Source organism: Pleuronectes platessa, chromosome 3 (genome assembly GCF_947347685.1).
Source record: "Pleuronectes platessa chromosome 3, fPlePla1.1, whole genome shotgun sequence".
Lineage (NCBI taxonomy): Eukaryota > Metazoa > Chordata > Actinopteri > Pleuronectiformes > Pleuronectidae > Pleuronectes > Pleuronectes platessa.
Genome location: NC_070628.1, coordinates 19,309,158 through 19,332,613, shown reverse-complemented (window position 1 = coordinate 19,332,613; position 23,456 = coordinate 19,309,158). Strand labels below are relative to the sequence as shown.

At 40.6% G+C, this 23,456-nt stretch overlaps 1 protein-coding gene across 1 annotated transcript; it reads left to right on the top strand.

The window, feature by feature from the left end:
- The first annotated feature begins 6,237 nt into the window (after positions 1-6,237).
- cplx2a (complexin 2a) lies at positions 6,238-23,247 on the top strand. Its single transcript, XM_053418006.1, has 4 exons — positions 6,238-6,473; positions 7,867-7,951; positions 19,039-19,217; positions 21,607-23,247. Exons 2-4 carry the CDS (start codon positions 7,921-7,923, stop codon positions 21,796-21,798), a joined length of 402 nt encoding a protein of 133 aa, XP_053273981.1. The 5' UTR covers positions 6,238-6,473; positions 7,867-7,920; the 3' UTR covers positions 21,799-23,247.
- The last annotated feature ends 209 nt before the right edge of the window (positions 23,248-23,456 follow it).

The following is a 23,456-nucleotide window of genomic DNA, read 5'->3' as shown; positions in this document are numbered from 1 at the left end:
CACACACACACACTCAATTACACGCAATCCCTCTGCCTCCTCCTCGCCCCTCCTTCCTTCCCCCCCTTCGCCTCCTCCTCCTCCTTTCGTTCTCCCAGTGTCTCCGGGGACCTCAGAGCGGAGCAGAAATGATGGACAGCAGACTAATACCCTAAGCTAACGACTCCTCCCCTCTGACTTCACAGAATAGCCTGACAGAGGCCGCCGTGCCCTTCAGATGGAAAAAAACGACCCATGATACAGTATAAAGCAAAATGGCAAATTTGGCAATAATGACGCCCTGAAAGCCTGAGAATAAATTGAGAATGAGAACATTAATATTGTAATCTGCACTCTGAAGTATGAATATTGTGCCTCTGCTGTCCAGACACTAAAGTCACTAAAGACGTCACCAGGACATGAAATCTTTTTCACCTCGCCAAACTGTTCCCTGGCTGTGAAGTAGCTCACACGGGTTCATTGTGCAGGTCATAATAGCTACCTTTTATCACACCCAGGAGGGGATGAGACCTTTGAGCTATTTTGGGACAGTAACTAAGAGACTTGCTTGAGTCTGCAAGGGGATAGGGTGAGAGCAGGGATGTCATAAAGGTTTATCAAGGAGGCGCCTCCTATTAAAGATGTTAAGTGTCAGCAAGAATTTCTAGCGTCCTGCAGTTGACCCTGTCCAACGGTGAAACAATCTATTTGATGTAATGCAACATCGCCACTTTTAACACCTACACAAAAGAAAAACATGAAGGCAAGTCTAACCATCGTGGTTTGATGGTGGCACAGCTGTTCTTAACAACATTGAATCCAAACATTTTAAGATGGTGTTGTGATGATATTGCAACACTGTGAGTTTTGTTTCAAGAACGTACGTTTATATTCTTGTATCTTTCGTCTCGGAGAAGTAAAGATCAATGACAGACCTGCTTGCAGTGTCCAGTGTGTTCATCCACTCAGTGATGGGTAGGGTTCATCTGAAGGATGGAGCCCGTAATCTACAATTAAACTGATGTCTCAAAAAAGCTAATAATATTAGAATTACATCGGATCAAGCTAGTTTTTTTTCATATTACACTTCCGGGCGCAGATTAAATACCTTTGAATGAAACACTGCTTCTATTCTGACATTGAATTGTTTGTAGCCGGGTGTGCGTCTGACGTCGTCGTGTTCATTTTGTTGCCACTTTAATATCATTGTGGATTTACAACCAGCAAAATAAATATCCTTTTTGTTCAAACATGACATCATTGGAGGCGAAGTCTAAAAGAGAAGTCCTGAGACACGCCTCATTTGCTTCTTCTTATTCTATTGTTTACTAATGTAGAAATTTGCTAATGATCCAAACCATGGCTCATTTCATCCGGACCGGTAACATTTCTTTTGCTCAAACGAAATTTTCGAGACAACTTTCACATCTGTTATTCTGGTTCAAAACTGAGATGAAAAGTCAGAGGGTCTGGACAAACCAAGGTAGGTACGAAAAAGCCCTTAGTCATAGTGGCCTAACATATAAGGCATCAGCCTCCAGAACTAGGGATTGTAGGTGTCACCTAGGGTTCATTTGTCCAATTTGTGTCCGATTCCATATGACAACACACACAAGTTCCTCCGCATGTGTACATGCAGTAATTGTACAGTGATGACAGCTGTCAAAGAAAAAGAAGACAACATCTGCTGCAGTCACATGATCTATCTTTCTTTCCAATGTTTGATAGAAAATCAGTTTAGGGTGGGGCTCTGTTGTATGCAGGAACCGAAGCCAAGCACATTGCTCCAAAAAAATGCTTGCATATTGTATCACGATGAATTGGATTTGCTGCAGACTAATTACATATCCCTCCACATGCTTCAGTAGTTGATACTACATGAATCAGAGGTAGTAGAGGTGGGACAGCTGGCTGTGTGTCAGCAAAACAGGCCATCTGTTATGTACAGATGTGACGCTAAGAATACATCTCATACTAAAACCACACATTCTGTGATCTTTCTATCAGCTCTAGATTGGAAAATAAGATTAAAAAGACAAATGTTGGCTGACGTTACACTATATGTTGTGCTACTAATGGCAGGTACTGTAACCAAAAGGCACAGTGAGAGGATTTCAAAAGGTTATTTACTGAGAATCTACTCATGCAGACACGTCAATCGTTTGTTTGGCTTCATGCTGCCTCGAGAAATGGCACAGCAGCACTAAGTTGCTGTCCTGCAACATAATCCACGTTTCATTTGACAGCAGCTGTGATGGAAGAAAGGAGTCCAGTGTTGATTACTGTATCAGCGTTGAGCACTGGAGCAGGCAAATGGCTTCAGCAGGTCAGATGTAAGCATGTAAATGGACCTGAGGCCAAACACAGCTTTTTTTCTTTTGTTACTAATTTTGCCGCCGAACATGTAAATACAGTAGAACTGTTGTAAGGAGTTTAAAGCCTGAAGTCTGATATGATCACAAACTGGAGGCCATTAACAGAACTACTTGATTACAAATATTATTTGATCCAACATGCTCAAATCTATTGGTTCTTATTTTTTCTCTAGATTCATGGTTGCAAAGGTGTGAAAGATGTATAGCTGCTAATCATGCTACCAACATGGCTGCAGGATGAAGGTTAAGATTAACTTCACGGTGCCAGGCTAATTAGCAAATAGTAGCATGCTGAAAAGTTAAAAAGAGTTGTTTGAAAACGTTACCTTCAAAACATCAGCATTGTCTCTGGGAGGATGTTAGCATATTGAAGTTACATGACGGCAACCCCAAAGTGAAGCCAAAGTGTGGCTGGCTGCAGTATATGCCATACAACCGGAACTCCTCCATGTTAGTAGATGGAACATGGACCAAAGTAAAAAGTCAAATTACAAATTAAGTTCTCTCAAAATGCATTTTAGGTCGTTCACTTACTTATCACAACGTATGTTGAAGTGTTAATTTTCCTGGTGAGCTGGTTTTAATTAGTTAATTGATTTTAAAAAACTGTCCTCTGGATGCTACTGGCTCCAAAAGCAAGATGTCTGCTTTCTTATGCAGGACATTTTGGCCTCATTGTGGGAGGAAGTGGAGACACGTGGTCCATCTTTACATACATCTGTATATCCTAGCCTCGTTGCTGCCCTTAGCTCAAAGTTGTTAGCTCCAAAATGTGATGTTTTTCAACCTTAACATGAATTACATTTTTTCCAGTGGCGTCAAGGTGTCTCTAATGTCAGAGAATATGCATCAACCCTGACTTCAAAACAGCTTGAGGAGAGCGTGGAAACCAGCACCAGCGCAATGTTTTCATGTGACAGCAGTGCTATGTTAATTTGCCCTTTTTGGAATGGCATCCGGTCCCTGCGGAGCTCAGCCCTACATATTTCGGGTATCAAATGCTAATGAAGTTATAAAATGGCATTCTTTGTTTGTCTGTGTCTCACAGGTTGCCACACCAGCACTGGCTCAGTGTTTTCAGAGTGTGTTGGACCCAGTAGCTCAGGAGTAGATCGGTAACTTTTTTTTTCTATTTGGCACATGCTCATGGTGACTCAGTACTTGGATGGCAGCCACATGCACACGGAGAATTAAGGAAAATACAGCCGTTTGAATTCCTGTTGTGAGAGTGACAAAAAAAGATCAACGACGAACAAAATAAACCAATCCCCAATACCCGATGAGTCACAGTACCGGGTGTCGGATTACCACCTGGCTGTTTGCATATTGTGCTATTCAAAGTGTTAAGTGTCCACAGACGCTCAGAGTGAAACGCTATTAAAACCACAATGGTTTAGTGTAAACTCTGCATTTCGGTTTCAAAGCTGTGGTCTGCATGGGATAAATATGAGACCGCATGGATGTGAAAGAAAATCGTCACTGTATTTGAAACAATAGCAAAGTGAATATGGGTCAAGAACAAAAACCGCCCAGTCTGACCTTCAAACCAGGGGACTATAAATCAAAGGCATATAAAATAATAAAAAGTGTGTGTGTGTGTTTGTGTGTGTGCATCCCACAACCAAGTTTGCTCCTGTGGTTTCAAAGCCTTTCTGGGCTACAAACAAGGTGATGGATGCCTGTGCAAGAGTGTGTTGACTGGACACAGCCACACAGCCTCCTAGGTCTTGATTAATTGATGGGAGATGGGAGCAGTTTATCTCCCCTCGGCCCTCTGGATGCTCGCTCCCTCGCCCTGTGCGACTCACTACGTGTGCAAAGTGCAGCAACGGTATAAGAGCAAGGACTTGGCAGGCATTTGCATGGACAAAGGAGGCTTATTTTAGAGCAAGAGGTTGAGGGTTTCATCAGAAACAAGGTTAGGTTAACGGGATTAATATGTTCTTTGTCTTCTGTGTTTGCCCTCAATCTGCTCGTGTTGCTCTGTTTGTGCATAGGACTACAACAAAGGAACCATGATATGATCATATGGATTTTCTATTAAGTACGAGTATTGTTTTCTCGTCTTGGAGGAACTTTAAAAAAAAAGAATCTCCGTGATCCTCTGTTCAAGTACATCGCTGACACTCGTAGATTTCTACCAATGTCGTCACTTCCACTATCGACCCCAGCAAATCATTTGCATCACGATAAGTTTCGACAGTTTGCAATGATTTTCAAAACCACAGTTGCAATATTAAAAACAACTAAAGCAAAAAAACACAACAGGTGATGCAACCTTTTAGAGAAGAGGATGATAGAATCTGATATTGACTTCCCTGGGGAGCTGCAGCATCAGCAGAATCCTCTCCGTCCTGCCAAGTAAATATTTTCAAGTAAAATCCTGAGACAGCTGACGTTTCACCACAGATCCCGAAAGGAAAAGGTTTCAAATCATCTCAAGTGTCTGTTTTCACCTGCCTCAGACCTGAAGCCTCTTATTGTTATAACTATTCTAGAGCCTTGTTATTGTCACCTGGAAAAGAGGGGTTGAGATGATCTTTCAATGCCATTTCATGACTGACACATCTGCCCATTTTCTTGCAGTTATCTGTGGATACAACACAAAGAGCTGCCTGAAATGAAAGTAGTGGAACAGAAGAAGCAGACAACATGTTTGCTGCAAACACTAAAAGACAAAGCACAGCGTGTCAGCTACTCCCCAGAGAGATTTTTCAAACCAGCTGGAAAAACTGCTATAATTAATATTTGATATCCACAACAGACTAAATGAGTAAATGCGATTCAAAGGTACGTGAAGTGACAAACCCACAGATCACGCGACTCAGCTTCTCTCAGCTCCTCAGACTATATTTAGTGTCTTTCAGCTCCTGGTTTTGGTTTGACAGCCCTCTTCACTCTCATCAACCTGTTCATCGCCTGCTCAGCACCGAACACAGCATCTAGAGTGGAGCATTACATATTGTTTTATCAGCTTCTGCAAAAAACAAACCAGAGCAGAAAAAAAAGAGAAAATAACCCAAAATGAACGCCGCTGTCCTTCTGCTGTTGTTGGTTAGTTTGTGTGTTTATAAGCACGTTTACACAAACACCACAAGACGGATTTCTATGAAACTGGGTGGACGGATGCGATATGAGTCAGTGAAGAATCCATTACATTTTGGTATTGCTCCAGAGCAGGCAGCAGAACCAGTTTGTTTTAAATGCGAGATTGCAAGGTTGGGCGTTTTGCTCCATCTTCCTCGAGAATAATTCATGGATCTTGATGAAAAAAAAAAATCAGACACGTTTAGTTGTCTGATATTAATGAGTTTGTACAATTTGGAATACGTTAGGGTTACTTGGGCCTTGGCGGAGGTATGCGCTCCACTGAGTGCCATTGTAATATTACTCTGCATCTGCTGACTGTGGAAACTATTTGCCAGCACGTACCCTGCAACCTTATAAGCCAGCTTGTGGCCTGATAGTGACAAAAGAAATCTAATTATGATGTGTAGAATCTGCATATCACATGTCACTTTAACAGAATTACTCTTTTTTTATGAGAAAAATCTCTCTGGGGAGACTGTTAAATATATCTGGAATATTTTGGGTCCTTTAGTTTAACTTGTAAATGGTAAAAGAAGAGCCGGGATGAGATAAAGTAAAATTTTATGAAAATACTAATTGAATGTTTTTCTTACTCATTATGTTTACCAGGCACATTTTGTACTTTTAGAAGTAATCAATGTGCGCTTAATACTGGCGTAACAAATGTTTCATCTTTTGTGCATTTCGTCGGAAACTAAAGAGAAGCCTTCTGCCAGGGTGCTGTTCCGTTCATGCACTCCCTCCCTCCCCCTCTCTCCCTCTGCATGCTCTCATCTCCTCCTGCAGGAATACAGCCTCTTCCTCCGCCGCTGCAGCCTGACTCTGACACAACCGGCATGTCCGCAAACTGAGAGCCAGAGAGGAGCCACCATACCGACCCCACGTCCACGCACACAACTTGTGTTTGCCCCTCATCCCGCCGAGGCAGGAGAAATAAAGGTGGTTGTGACCCTGCGACGACGCTTTTTCCTTTTCTTCATCTTCTTCTTCTCCAGAGGGATACAGACTTGGGAGGAGGATCATAATAAGGTAAAGGATGCTCGTACCAGAAGGGGGGGCGATGTTCGTTTTTTTACTGTACGGGACGGGATGGAGGTTGTTGGTGCAAGATGCTGATGCGTCCCTAACGCAGTCTATTTGATCCAGTGTACGTGCACGGAGGATGCAGTGGGTGCAGAAATACACGCAGTGCACAATACTGTCATGTATCGACGAGATTCATCATGCAGGTGCAGTGAGTTAAAGGGTTCACGTGAGGAGAAAGTGATGCTGCTGCAGATGATGATGATGATGAAGGTGAAGAAGAGGAAGGGAACCAGGAAATGATTTAAAGACGCTCGGCTGTTGCCGATTGCACTTTGGGCGATTGAAAAAAAAGTAGAATACTAATAATACTAATACTACTACTACTATTACTACTACTACTACTACTACTATTACTAATAATGATAATAATGGATTCGATGACGATCATTCTGCAATTGGACAGGGATGTTGGCAAAAGCCAGTAAAACTACCAGTGTTAAGTATGTCATGAAAAATTTTATAAAAAATTGTTAAGTGCAGTAGGTCGCTACAAACTGGGTTTAGAGCCATGCAAATCCCATGAAATATTACAGAAATCATAGAAATATAAAAAATGTTTTTATAATGTATGTTTTTTTTATACTTCCATACTCACAACTGAGCGCCCCAGCAAAAGACGGCGTCAGAAATCTGATAGAAACATGTCAATTTCTGTGTAAAGTTATTATAAATTCACAGTTGAGCGGTCCTGAGTACATCGGATAGATCCCAAGAGAGAAAGAACAGATAAGAGTGATAAGAGATGAGAATAAAATGCCTTAATGTCTAATGTATTTACAAGAGAGTCATATATACACTGTAAAACATTGTAGGAAAGCAGAGAATCTATAAAAAAAAGAAGTCCTTTCTCTTGCAAATTAACACTTGATTGTTTGAGGTTCATGTACTGACACAAAGCACATGATCATCTTTGACCCTATACTTTGTGAGGACAATTAATTGTTTTTTTGATTTACATTTTTATTCTTGGAGTTATTTCCATGAGAATACATCACGAACAGTCTGGCAATGTCAGCATAAACCCCCACAAGATGAAGTGTGGTCGTAAATTGAGGGCACAGGTGCCTCTATAAAACCCATGTCCACGGGCTGCAGCTGAAGGGCAAAGCCACTTTAATTCATTTTCATCCATTGGAATAAAGGTGATCACATTTTGAGAGTGTTCAAGATCATACAACTCGGGTATTTGAAGGTTTTGAATTGTTTTGGGCGTCCTTTGCCTTTTTTTTTTTTTATCAATCGTCTTCATTCTTCCCTGCCCCATCAAACTCCTGAATGTTTTAACAGTGGTATCCACACAGTTATACAGCTTTTGTATTGTGTCCCCTGGCTGCAGGTCCATCCCTGATAACGTGACCAGTGAAGGAAGAGAACACAGAACTGCTTCATCATGAATTTTGTAATGAAAGCTGCGATGGGAGGTGAGTAGTCCGCCCGGGCTGGAGGTTGATTTAACAGCACTGCAGTGTAAAGGATTTAAAGGGGGTGTTTGGCACCAGAGGCGGCAGTGCTGTTCGAGTACTATACTGTAGCCTGGGAGCTGTGGGTGCTGACACGGGGAAGCGATAGATAATCCGTCCGAGCTGCACCCACCCTTCAAATATCAGCGGAGGATTTCCCTCTTTCTTTCTTTCTCTGCATCCATCTTTTAAAAACCACTCAGGGCAAAAAGTCATGACTTATTAAATAAACAAGACATCCGGTTGGCCAAGTCCTTTGACACTGCCACAATGAGGAGGAGGAGGAGGAGGACGGAAACCTTGCTCCTGGTTTGTTGCTCGACATTTCTCCTGTCGTAGAAAGCGTGACCTGTTTCTGTGACCTGAGTGAACAAGGTCAGGACTGCTGCAGCTGAAGGTCACGAGCAGTCGCAGCACAAGTAGAGCAGTAGGTCTGCTGATAAAACTAATAATGCACCTGTCTAGTGAAAACCTCTTATATCCAAAGTCTCCCCCAGAGGTGGGGCCAGAGGCGGGGGGGAGGGGGGGGGGGGGGGGGGGCACTGGCCCCAGCTGAAATCTCATTAGCCCTTGAAGTGCCTCTGTCCTGCCAGTAATCTTTTTTTTTTCCTTTTAAATAAAATAGTCACTAACTAAGCATTTTTTCTCGTTTACAGGCAGAGGGATAGCTGTTATGAAGTTAGTGATTTATGGGGGGTTTTGTACGACATTATTAAACAAATTGAGTATTCTGTTTGAAGCCAACTGTTGGTGATGTTTGAGGCGAGAGATAAAGAGCCAAGAACAGGAGACTTTTTGTCCTTTAAAGCCTTCAGGTATTATCCTTTAGAATATTATCTCCGCGATTATTTGCCCCCTCATAATTCAGCCTCCTTGTCAGCTACAGCTTCGAGCGGAAAAGGCAGGAAAGTGGCAGCGGTTATACTGGAGCAGCTGCACGCACATACTCCGTGGTCGGTCAGCCGGGACCATGATGCCGAGCCGCTCTCGTTCAGGTTTCAGAGGTGGTTACAGCTGGGACGTGGAGTTTGAAGCGCAGTGCTGGCTCCTCATTGGGATGCAGAGGACGCGAGTGCTGCCTCGTTCTGCAAACTTGCAGTGGCTCGTGTCTGTGCCCTGAATTCTTAAATCAGCTGCATTGCATTGGGGCGCCGGCTGTACTCCGCAGAAGTCTTACAACACTTTAGATTAGATTAGATTCACTTTATTGTCATTACACAGAGTACAGGTACAGAGGCAACGAAATGGCAAGAAGTTTGAAAGATTACAGCATAACATATACTTACAACATTTAACAGGGCGGGTGTTTGCAGGAGTGTGTGGGTGTGTCTGTGCTTTGCCTGCAGACATTTTATAGATACTATAGGACTGTTTGTGTGTGTGTGTGTGTGTGTGTGTGTGTGTGTGCTGCAACTCTAGGCAAGTTAAATCATGGAAGGTGCACAGGCCTACTTTAGAATATAGATTTTTGTACCTGAGAAAAAGTGTGAGAGTGAAATAATTTTTTCTAATATCGAGGTATGTGTGTCTAACAATTAACTTTTTTTTTATGCCTGCTGTCAATGTGTTTCTACATCACATATAGGAGTCCTTTTTGTTTTGGTCAAATTTCACTGGCTGGGACATAGTGATCTCTTCCCACAGAAATGTCTGCAGAAATGCTGACATGGCGTTGATCACAAAAGCTTCCTGAGGGGGGGGGGGAAGCGAAAAATCAGATAATGAAACAAACCAATTAGCCAGGTAATCAATTGGTTAAGCTATCATTCTGGCTGCCAGAGACTGTCAGTCAATACGTCAATGTTAGTGAAATATTGCTAAATCAATTACACTGCAGTATTGGGTGTCCCTGTGGCTCAGTGATTTAAGCTGCCAGAGTCCTCACTTTTAATTCCAGCTGGGGACAATTGTCTCATGTCGTCCTGCTTTCCATGTCCCATGCCGTGTTTCACGGTCAACTATAAAATAAAGGCAAAAACAGAAGATTTACATATTTTCCCCTGCATCTATTAAAGAAATATAATTACCGTAATTTTGTAATTTGATCGATCATTCATTCACTTTGGTCGAATCTGATCTTAAATTGTCATCCAATTACTGTAGCTTCATCATGAGGTTGACTTCCATGATTTTGAGTAAAGCATTTCTACAACAGTTGGACAGATTTTCATGGAATTTGGTTCAGATATGCATGTTACCTGCAGGACTGATTGTAATAATATTAATCTTTTCATCAGCGCCATCAGTTCAAAATTTCAATTTGTGCAGGACTAAAATACCTGAAAAACAAATGAACTCACAGCTTATATTTTTTTGATTTTTTGGTCTCAAACTGTTTCAGCAGTTGGGTAATATAACATGTTCCAAAAATGTCCTAACAAGAAATACATGGATATTTTCATGATTCAGAAATAAAGTAGCTTCCTAAAGCTTGTAAAATGATCGTTAAATGAGGACTCATTCTCTTTTATGTGCCTTGTTTCTTAACCAAACACCATGTGTCCTGCTAACAGGACGACCGTACTGCAGTGAGAAACAGCAGCTGTTGCAGTGATAATGTAAAACAAGGCTATATAAAAAGTGGGTTAGCGCTGCAGGTAGAGAGAAGTTACTTGTATAATTAATAAATAAATCAACAGCACAACGTTAGCATAAAAAATGTTGCTCCACAATGAGCGCAATCACACTCATTCTGGTTATTGTATTTGTATTATTAGGATGGATTTAATTCTCGCTCTTTCCTCAAAATGTACCAGTCACAGCTGAATTGCTATATTTGAGAGGACTGGAGTATAAACAGGTGTAGAGCTTCACTACCGACATCATGTGTCAATACAAGCTTTAGTCAATATTACCCACCAGCCATGAGAACTCTCACAAGAGACTCTGCATGTTCGTTAAATTGAAATGCATCACTTCTTCCATCCCAGCAGCCACTAGTCTGCTCCTCTATCAGCTGTCAGCGAGTCCCAGGCTGAAACTCTGAAACTGTCAAACACAAAGCAGTGTTCATTTATCAGCCTAAAACAAACAGTAACCATGTCACTTTGTGACTTTAGACTCTAAAAAATATTTTATACTTGCAAAGAAATGTTTCTGTACCATCAGCCTTAAAGGAGACATGTAATGCTCATGTTCAGGTTCATAATATCCACATGGATTATTGCTTGTAATGGTCGACAGATTTCCAAAAATCTCATCATGGTGACAAAAATGGCCGAGCTTTTGCTCCAAACCTTCAATTCTGTGTTTTGTGTTGATGGATTTTGCTCCTGAGTGCTTCTCTGCTGACTCGACACTTCCTAACTCCTGAAAGTTGAAGTAAAGTAAGTGTGACAGTATATGAGGCTGTTAAGTGAGGCCGACTTCAGTCCGAGGATTTGACGCTAAGGCTATATAAAAAGTGGGATAGCGCAGGAACATTTAATAACTAGATTTAAAAAACCTTAACTTTGGTATTACTGTATGTATCATTAAAAATGTGTGATTTGCCCAGCTCCGAAACCAGTCTGCTCCAGCATTAAAGGCATCCTGACCAACAGGAACTACACTGTACACGTTCACATCAGAAAATCATTCATTTTAATTTGTTTGACAAATAAATTGTTTGTAAGTTAGTTTTTTATATGTCAAATACTTGAATCAAAAAGGGGCCGTTCGTATTTTGGAAGACAAACATATACAAAGATGCAGATGTGAGTCGGATATTTTCACTATAGGTTGAAACCAGAAGTGATCAAATGTATGTACAGTCTGAAAAATACAGCATCTGTGCTGGTGATTCTTAAAATAGTCACTTGAGTTGAGTTGAGTCCTGACTAAAGATTTGTGACGGACTCAGTACAAACCAAACTGTTTTATTTTTAATCCCATTAGACTGTGCACTGACAGTAGCATTCTCCTACACACACCCTATTGTTTTAGATTTTTCTCTTCCATTTTGCAAAACGATGCAAGGATGATGTGCTTGTAGAAGGCAATTTAAAAAAGGGCTGTCACTGCTGCCACTTGGAAAAGATTTAAGACAGGAAAGCAGTGAACCAGAGAAGACCTCTCCGTGACCTCAGTGCTGTACATTATACAAATCAGCAAATGCTACCTTGAGTCTGCTGTCCATCAAAGCTGGAAGCTTCTGCACCCTCCAATAAATTAAAGGAGAATGATTATTCTTTATTTTCTTATTTCTTATAAAAGACCAAAACCAGTAAAAGAATCTTACCTACTGACCTCTATGACGGGATAACTGCTGCATTACGGGACATGGTCCTTCATGATAATGGACATAGAGAGTGCTTTATTTTATTTTAGTATTATAATCAATAATAATGATACTAAATTATGTAAAATTATATTAATTGAAAAATAATCCCCCCAAAAACGATTTACTCATGTTTTAGAAACATCAGCCAAAGTGGCCAGCTGTTTTAGTAAATTGAAAAAGAGTAAAACACCAAATAAGGAAACTAAATGATTGATATACTTGAAAATGAGGTTCTACAGCATCTACTGTAGCACGTGTTTCAACATATGTGGGCGCTTTAACGTGACATAGAAACGAGGACACCTTGAGATGGTCCTCCTGCATCTCATCTCCTCTATGTTCAGATAATCCCATTTAGCGGCACTGATGTGATTGGCTGAGGCAATCAGGTCTTTCATGCTTGATAGGTCCACAGGGCCACACAAAACACAAACGCACAAAACACACACTCACATGCACACACACTCTCAATCTCTCTCACACACACACACACACACACAAACATACACACACACACACATCTTCTTGCGTGTTCAAATTCACATGCATGTTTGGCAGTACAATGAGATTTTATGAATAATTCATTCAGCCGCCTCCTGACTAGAAAGTCTGTAGACCCATATCGAATCAGTCGTGTTGTTGTGAAGCTCTTCTTCTTCACTGTCGAACACACACACATCCCTATCGCAGCTATGGTGTGTTTGGCTGCTGGATTTACAACTGTCTTATTCTACACCACTGTGTATTCTATACTGATAGAAGAGAGCTACAGCAAGCTGATCTGGGTAATCTGTGGAAACACTGTCACTTATTGCTGTGGGGTGGACAAGTGGGGGGCTACAAGACGGCAGGCGGACCATCTGCAAGGCGACTTGAAAACAATCCGTCTGAAGATTCCTGGTTGATCATGTAAGTCAGACTCTGGCCACACAGCAGCAGAAATGTAACCACAACACTTTCAAATCCAAAGATCAAACTTTCCTCCTCCTCCTCCATCATCACTGAAGAATACAAATATTTCGTGTGAAATTAATATATATGAAAAAATGAAATTGGAATGTTTTATATTTGCCATTGAAGCTTTGAAAGATCTCATCAGTAAGATCAATCATTACCTGAGAACCCTACTGTGTTTCATCAGGCACACGTTAACTGCCCTCTTGTGTGTCAACAGTGCAATGCAGGTCTCTGTTGAGCAAATTCAAGATGGCTGCCTCTGTGTTGCTGCTCACTCATGACTTACATAGCTCTCACTTTGACAAACCTTTGGTAAGATTGAACTTTATTGTAACTCTGATGAGTGTTGGCCAGACTGAAGCAGCATTTGTATTTTATGTTGTTTTATTATGCTGTTGCTATTTGTTCATGAAATAGGATACAGTAGGTTTTTAAATATGTGTATCTCTAAATCATTATTTTTGTACATAATGAAAACAGTATATATAATTTCATTATTATTTTCAATTCTGTCAGAAGCTTTAAATGCTGATTTCTTGAACAGTAAGGCCTTATACATTAAAATTAAATAAAATTTCAAACATTATATCTAATGAGAGTGTATATCTTGATTCTATTAAGTTCTATTTTTAAGAAAACTATAAAGTGGTGTTTGCTGCATTGTAGCATTTGTAAACAAATAGTACTGTGCAAGATAAACAATTAGCATGTATAATGTATACAAGCATAATATTGTAGTGTATTTGCTACATTTGCAATGCTTATTTACAAGTCCAAAATTGTATTAGGAGCTAATTTTCATACACTTAGATGTAGGCATTATATAATGAAAAGGGTTTTATTGTGTAGAAACTGCTTTGAAACTAATAAAGAGTAAATTATAAATAAAGCTTAAGGCATAAACCTGACAAACGTAATGACAAAAGTTACAAACAAACAAACAACATATATTTCTGGAAAAGTGCAGTCATATTATATTATGTTATATTATATTATACTATATTATATCATATTATATAAAGCTATGTAAAGCTTCCTCACTTAGAGCCCTTCTGATAAATTGTGTAGCGCGGTTTCACCTCAGGGAAATTTAAGCTGACTCAAAGCAAAACTGCCACCAATTAGAGAAGAAAGAAGTGAAGTAGGGGAACAACAATTCCTCTCTCCTCCTTTTACTACCAACTTCTCCCTTGCTACATTTTTTTCCTGCTTTATAATAAGCTGGGTTGAGACAATAGTTTCTGTCCTGAAGGCCAAATCTGGATCTTTACACACATCTGCTTTCCCACAACACGTCGTATTTTGAGAGGGGTTCTCTTGAGGACTGAGACTGGGAAACAAGCAGATACGAGCTGTTAATCTGATGCTGTCTAAAGTTCAAGCACTGGCAGAGTCAGCTGAGGTTACTGTTCTCTCTCACTTGGCCTCTAGACTTTGGATTTAACAAAGACTTTGCAAAGAACTTTAAGAAGGAATGGGATTAGAAAGAAGACATGCTTTATCTCAGCAGTGACGCAATGTCCAAGTATTGAGGAAAGAATCATGATATAATTCAGCTTGGGGGCAAAATGAAAAGGAGATTGCTGCCATGGGAAACATTCCTAAAAATGGACTATAGCAGGTGATCAGAAAGGTCTTAATCTCAGGTTTGTCATTTTTCATTATGCAGTTGTGCATTTTATTTTGCCTAAAAACCACACAAATCTTTGTAAACTGTCTTTTGTTTTGCATGACGGAGAATTTCCCCACAAAGTGCCTCTTGTCTGTTCTGACTCATTGAAAGGTGGATCATACAAAAACATGAGAAACAGGTTAAAGGTCAACCCATCAACTTTCTGTTACAGGCTTTTATTAGCTTATATATTCAACGTCATTTCAACGACTAGAAACACACAATGTGATGGGCTAAAGTGTGAGGGCACTTTAATCAGAAACACTCAAACGTAGCTCGACGTGGCCCGAGAGCTTAATGGATTTATTCTGGTTTAAAAGGACCCTGCCGTATCTTTCACAAATGACTCACAAAGTAGGGGCCGGGATCATAGCTCAGTATAACTTGAGGCCTTGTCTCCCAGGATCCTCTCTGTTTTACATCTGAACAAAGATGATCTCAGTATTCTAATAAGATTTTGTGAAACCAGGCCGAGTTTGTTTTGGTTGGCACGGTGAAAGGTAAAAGAGTTACCAGGGAGGGTGTTGTTGTTTTTTTTGGTCTGTGCAAACGTTTGACAATGAGGCTTAGCCGATTGTGTGAGTCATTGCTCCAATTACAGGATTGAATGGCAGTGTTTACACGGGCGCTATTGATAGAGATAATTTAGGTACTGGGCTCATGAGCTGCTCCTGAATCCTGCGTCTGCAGTTTTCTGACATCGCTGAAGAAACCCATATATGTTTAGTTGAATTTGTTAGGATTCATTTTGAATGACACACGCTGTACCAGCTCACTTCTCTGCTGACTAAATCATAGGTATTAGATGGCTGCTCACCAAAAGTGAAGCCTCCTCCTCTATAGGTCATTAACCCCACCTCCTCCATGGCCACAAATGGGACATGAACCAAACTAAAAATGAAAATTACACGTCACAACACACGACACATTTTTCCCAGTAACTTTGGTTTTTGACAGCTGAGACTGACTCGCAATCGGTTGGGGGGGGACCTTGCCCTTCCCGATCACTACTGCACAGACTGGCTCCTAGTAGATGGCAGCATTTATTTTTCGGGTAATCTTAGTTTAATTTCTGGACAGTTGGAGAAAGTGGTGACCACGTTGCCCATCTGTATATACAATCTACGTGTGCACGAAAAAACGGGGGTATCAATGAATAGTGTACAATTTTTCTACTGCAGGCACTGATTCTTAATTGTTCCACTTTTAATACATGTTGCCGAGTTTGCCGATATCATCCGATGACAGGAGTGAGATTTCGCTCCAAGCTGTTTCCTAGCAACGTGGCTAGGATGCCATCCCTATACAGTGTGTATATATGGAACAAGGTGGCTGGTGGATTAAAGTTTTACATATACACACTTCAGAGTCACACTTCAAGTAGGAAATGGGTCGCTATCCAGAATGCTGCTTCAATGCAAAGAAACACCAGATATTTTACATATATTATGTGCATATGCAAGCACACACTTATGGACATGCACAGATAAACACGTAAAGACAATTGCTCTACCACACAGGAATTTAGTTACGTTTCACCAAATGGAACTATCAGTTTTTTTTATCCATAAGTGCATATAGAAGCACTTACTGTATATGCACTAGAGCTTTATTTCTCCCTCCCTCCCTTACACACACACACACACACACACACACACACACAAACACACACCTGGAAGGAGATAGTGTATCATGGTTGGATGGACAGATATTGCTCTGTCAGTTTCGCTGTGCTGTTTATCAAACACTCATACATGAGTTTACTTTGAAAATCGTACTTCCTCCTTGAATTTCCCTCCTCGTCCGTCTCTTTCACTTAGATTGGTTCATTCATGTGAATAATGTCTTTTAGTTTGTCTTTGGTGCTTGTGTGTAATGTTAATCTCATTGCGGTGTCGTGCACTGCAATTCTGCGAGACCTTCTGTAGGCGTCCATCTTTGTTCTTCTCTTGAATGCTTGGTTTATATTTACACATTTAAGGAAAGCTGTTATCATCCTCTTGTCACAGAGTGTTAGCTTAGCTTAGCATAAAGACTGAAAAAACGACCTCCAAACGACCACAGCATGTCATTTACACTTCACTTTCTGTACTGATTGTGGTATGGACCAATTTGAGGAGTTAATTTAGTTAACCTAGCTATTGTAGCCGGCTCCAGCTTATTATTTATAGAAAGTGGTATTTTAAACTTATTTATCAAAATCTCGAGCTATTTCTGAAAAGATTTGGCTGTACGTGTAATCAAAAACTCACTTCTTTTTTTTTCTCAGCCTTTCCTCCTGATCTTTTATAGGCCTAATTTTATTTATTTATCTGATCCAAAAAACGCACCATATCAAAATTAAGAGCTTGAAATGATATAAATTAGAAACGTCTTTCTCTTTCGTCAGACGGCAGTTTCTCTATGTTTTTATGTCCCTGTCACACATTCTTGTTCTCCTTCATTGCTCCTACGCTCCCTTCCCACTTCATCCTTTCTTCTCCTCCATCTCTCCTTTCATCTCTCTGCGCATTTTGCTGCACTTCACTTTTATTATGCTGATGAGTCAATACCGGGGGGCAGCTGCAGACTGAAGGAGTACTCTGTCTTTCCTCTTTGGTTGCTTGCTTTCTCTCCTCACATGCCCCTCGGCTGCATCTCACCCCCTCCCTCCCTCACTCCCTACGTCTTAGTCTTCCTCCTCTTCCTCCCATCTTCACCCTCCCTTCCATTTTTTCCCTCTTATTTGATCACTCTTTCATTTACACCTCATTTCTTCCACACCTTCTTTTTCCCCCCTTCCACACGCTCTGTCGTTTTCCTCTCACAGCTCCCTGCTCTTTTACCCTTCTCTCCATCTTTTTATCTGGTCACACTCCATCCGTCCCTCTCTCTCCGGTCCCACGAAAACTGCTGGGTAATCCTACTAACTGGAACAGCTCAACTAATTGGACTCAATAGTTTCTGACAGATTCTCTCCCTCTCCTCATGCTCCCCTTGTTTTCCTAAATATGTCTTTTTTGCTGCAGAATACTCGTTCCCCATCTTCCTTCTCGTCGTTTTCCTCCTCACTTCTTATATGCTCCAGTCTTTGCCCAAATCCCTCAGACCACAGGCTTTTCTCCTTTGTGTTTTTTCTTGTCATTTATATTGATGCTTGGTGACAGCTCTCCCTCTTCTCTCTCGGCGCTGGTTAGCAACACTCAGCATTTCTCCGTTTTCACGACGCATTATTTTATGGGACGTATAACACATAGGTACAGCAAGAAGGTTTACAGAAGACATATTCAGGGGCTTATGATTATTAGTATTACAGAAAACATAATGCCGGATCTGTTGTTGGATCCCAACCATCAGGTCTGTAGCTACGATTGAAGACACCAAGGTCATATCTCCACAATTGCTTTTGAAGTTGTCAGGATTTGTATTGACCCAAAGGAGTTTGCATTCTATAAAAACAGGAAGTGGTCTCATAAACTAAATGATGTTTATGTCATAATACATAGTCAAAGAATATCTGAAAAAAATCTGCATCCTCACCAAATGAAATGTTTTCTTTAAGGTCCCATTGGTAGTTTGTGTGTAATCGGTCAAACAGATGAACCAGCAAATAAACAAACAAACAGAGGTTGAAAATATAACCTCGGTGTCAGGTTAATGTATAAAAGTAAAATATAAAGAACAGATTACAAAATGTTGTTACTTGTAAAAAATGTCCCATATTTCCTTGCGTAGGATGATTTGAAGTCGTGACATCAGCATTCCTAAGACCCTGTCACTGCACACTGTTACTATTCAAGTATGAGTAACTGTATCCTCAGGCCACTATTTTCACACTACTGACAACTGTTTAGTCACATGTTTGAATTAAACTCGAGTGAATAATCATAGTATTTATTTGACTAGTGAAATCAGACAACCCCCCCCCACAAAAACACAGAGCATGTAAAGGATCTAGATGCCATGTAAAAGAACCTAAATCTAACCCAGTAAGAATAATAAAAAAATATATATAATATGCTACTGTTTAGTCTTCAATTTGAGGAGAAAATTTGTTTTCATGAATACAAATATGGAAAATATTTAAACGGTAATTCTCAATATATTCACATTAATTAAAACAATAGTAACAGCTGTCATTGTGACTCCTGTCTGTCATTGTCTCGCACCTTTTCTCAGGAGGACCTCCCGATGTGGGCAAGATGCTGGGAGGAGAGAAGGAGGAGGAGGACCCCGACGCAGCGCAGAAAGAGGAGGAGCGACAGGAGGCACTGAGGCAGCAAGAGGAGGAGAGGAAGGACAAATACGGCAAGATGGAGGCAGAGAGGGAAAGGATGAGGCAAGGCATCAGGGATAAGGTATAACGACAGATGACAGGCTGTTCGATTCATGAATAAATGAAATACAAAGCCATCATCAGAGTAACCAATGGAGAGAAAGGCCAAAAAGAGAAATCATTTAAGATAAATTTTCTAATAATCAGTGCTAATATATGAAAATCTAAATGGGGGGTGAAAAGCAAATACAAAAATCCTTCACCACAAACATTTCTTATATGTCGTCAGATCTCTTTGATGACTTTGGATGCCGTTCTGTCTTTGATGTTAGCGCAGCTTCTAAAACACTTCACATTCTGGCTGCACGACAGCAAAACTCTCTGTATGTTTGAAATCACTCTATTTTTATTTGCTTTTGTGTTATTTTTATCTTCTTCTAAGATTATAAAATGATCAGCGGAGGATCAGGAAGCAGTGGCACAGAGCTGAGAGCAGAAATAGGAACAGTCAATGAACAAAATCATGATTAATAAAGATCAGTTTGAATTTTTAGACAGAAATGGGTGGAAATCCGAGAGCCACCGTGATCTTTTTTCTTTTCAGTGCTTTAGGTACAACTGTGAACTAGAGTGCAATGGTCTATATGATGTGTGTGTATTATGCAGAGGAATATACATTATACATCGAGTGTTTGTTGCCACATTCAGACAGTGTTTGGTTTATTCCTCCCTTCAAAAATGTCAGACTGTGGGGAGGCTGAGAAGGTAATACTGGCATTGTTCCCACTAAGGTGTAGAGGCGATGTGAAAGACGGGCAGTCTGTGGGTAGGGCAGGTTCAAGCGGACTGCTGCGAATTAACAGAAGGAAAAGCAGCACTGCTCCCCTTGCTTCGCCAATTCTCCTTAAGCTCTCCCAGAAGAGAACAAAGAAGAGCGGGGAAAAACTCCCAAAGTGCTCGTTACTGAAAGGTTCCCGTCAGCGTCTTCCACGGCTTTATCCCATTGTGCCAGATACTGCGAGACATGCCAATATCAAAGCTGAAGTCCGCAACTCTTTACTCGGTCAAATCACAGAACGACAGAACACAGAGCAAACTGAGTCACATTTGTAAATCTGTTATATTCTGTCAATTTGGGGAAATTTAATGATTCTGAAAAAAGTATTTTTGTGTAAAGGGGGATCAATAATTTCCCTTTTTTCTCAATACAAATAATAATAAAAAAAGCTGGAGTGCCTTTGCACCAGCAATATATATCCTAACACAAATACCTGACATGCACTGTCATAGTGTGGACACTGAAAAGCAGCACCTACAAGACATCTGCTTTGTTATTGCTTTGCTGACAGACACAGACAGGAACAAGAGAACGATAAGGGTTAGCAGCTGCTCAAACTGCTCAAACTGGAAAATCCAAATAGATGAGTTCAATAGGAAGGATGATGGATGAGTAGGAGTGTATGTGCTTTATGACACATTCATGTTTTATCAGATTTCTCGTAATTATGAGATTCCTATCCGAAAATAGTGCCCACGGGCCTATCTGAGTCTGGATTGGACTAGCCAACACTGGTTGAAATGATAAAAATCATACAAAGAAGAATCATACAAAATCATTTTGGTATTCAGATAAATGTATTCATCTTTTTTAAGTGATTTCTGAGCCCTGGGGTGTCATGATGATCCCCAAAGTTGCAATACCCAGAGTGACCACAACAGCAAAATCAAGTTCCAGTAAAGCACTATTCCTGGGGATTGAATCAACCAGCACCAATGTGGAACAATTAAAAGTTAATTATACTATCACTAGAACAAGGATCTGCAGGCAGCAGATACCGATCATTGTCTAAAGATGGCCAGTGCCTCTCCACTTCCACCCACTATATAGAAATCAAGCCAACATTTTCTGGGCACTTAGACTGCCATTTCATGCCAGAGTCGGCATAGTAGCGATTGGAGGATAGAGTCTTGCTATTGAAGTCCCGCCAATACATGTGTTAAACCAATCGCAAGTCAGTCTCAGCTGTCAATCATGATATTTCACCCCATTTTTATAATTAAATTAAAAAGTGTTTAAAAACCAGACCAATGAACACATGAACATACATCAAAGTGATAAGAACTACCTAAAACTAACACGGAGGAAGCAGCGTTTATGACCTATACTGCAGTCAGCCAGCAGGGGGTGACCAATATGCTCTGGCATTACTTTTGGGGAGCTGTCATGTCATCCATCTTTATATTAGGATCAGTGTTGTCCACTTGACAAGTAGCCTGCAAACTAATTAGATGAAATTTGGGCAACATTTTGAGGATAACAATTTTTCAAATAATATGTTGTGGAAACCATCAAACTATGGTGGTTTTCCTTACCTGTATTTTTTGCATTATTCACTTTAACTTTAATATATAGTACAATAATATATTCCTGGAGCTACATTATTCCTGATATTTCTGTGTTTGTCCACCAGTACGGCTTGAAAAAGCGCGAGGAGGTCGAGGCCGAGGCGGCAGCCGCCCAGGAGGAGGCGGTAGCCGGCAGCTTGACCCGACCCAAGAAGACCGTGCCGGCCGGCTGCGGCGACGAGGAAGAGGAGGAAAGCATCATGGACACAGTGATGAAATACCTGCCAGGCCCACTACAAGACATGCTGAAGAAGTAGGTTAGCTAGCTAGCTAATGCTAACATTATCTCGCTTAGTTCACAGGCAACATTCACAAGGTTGGCTTTAATCAGGGTTTTCTTCCATCCACATGTCAGTGCTAAAATAAAGAAAGAAAGAAGTTGATACAGTGCGGTCTTTTCGGTGTTTGCATAAATCGAAGTTTCATGCTGGGGGAAATAAATCACATGTGAAGCAGCTGTGTGAATTGCAGTCGTTAGACTAAGCTAGGCTAACCCAACGTCCAGGTGAACATTAGCTTGACTGATGTTAACGTTAGCTAAGTTACGCCTATGAAGCTAACAGCGAGCAGAGGGGCTGAAGACACAGTGTTTGATGGTTTAGCCTTTTAGTCCGAGGAATTTTAAAAGTCCTTTTTTTCTCTCCTCTGCCGAAGCTGCAGAGCTCTGACATATAATCACCTTGATCACTCAATTTGTACATAGATGAAATGAATACATGGGACGCCTCAAGGTGGGCAAACAATCATAGAATACTATATGAAATTATTATACTAACTGTGTGTCTGTCTCTAAAGTAACAAAACATGTGATAACTTGATAAGCCATATTTGAAAAAGGAAATTTAAAGACTATTGTTGTGTGGTCCTAAAACTGCTGTTTTGTGTTCGCCCCATGTCTGAAATCAATGTGGAACCTTTTGCACACAGTGTCACACATTCTCTGTAAGACCTGGTGTCCATGTCCCTGGCACTCCTACAGCGCCTGACGTCAAGTGTATCCATGTAGCGTAGTGTTTAAAAATGTTTCTATTCCCCTGTTCGGTGCGTTTCCTTCTTACGTCCTGCATGCCATCTGTCTGGAGAAGTCTGTCTTGTGAAAATGTAAAAACCCACTCCCCTTGCTCCCTTTTATCCTCTTCTTTATCATGCAAAAAAAATTTAAAGGCAATAACTCCTGAGTTTAAGTGTGTTTTCACTACATGTCAGTGTAATCGTTAATAATATCAGTAATTTAAAAAAAATTACATGTATGCATTCAGGAAATTTGATTCACAGATTTGCAGGGTTTTATTTTATGTTGTTTTGTCTCGGTGTTGATTTAGAATGACCGCGTAGCCGTTCATACAACAGCCAAAACCTTAACCTTTCAGCCATAGACACAGAGCTTACAGAATATACTCTTACTATCAGGATCTACTACTCGGGAGCGAATGCTGAGAGAAAGTGTATGAATAGATAAAAGCATGTGATCATCTGGATTTTGGATCATGTGAATATATCTGGTAGAGGATGCATTTCTCTTAATACACACATGCACACACAGAGTAAAGTGAATACTACAGTTTGGCTACTGATTTAATTACGCAGCAGAGCCGGGAGGGTTTTAAAAGATGACATCAAAAATGCTTGATTCAGTTTTAGTTCTTGTTGGTTTGGAAGTGACAGTGAGCCATTGATTGGGATGAGGAATGCCATGAGCAATAAAGGATGATCATGTATATTTCTGCCTGAGATTCAATAAAAACTTAAAACCTTGTTCACACACATTAAAAATGTGTTTTCCTCTTTTCTCAGTGATGTGGGTTTGGGCTTTTTTTTGGAGGGGGCGGGGGGGGGTGCTTTAAATCTACTAGGTTTTCTTTTTAAACCAAAATACATTGCGATATGCCACAAAAGCACAGTTATTAAATCTCCT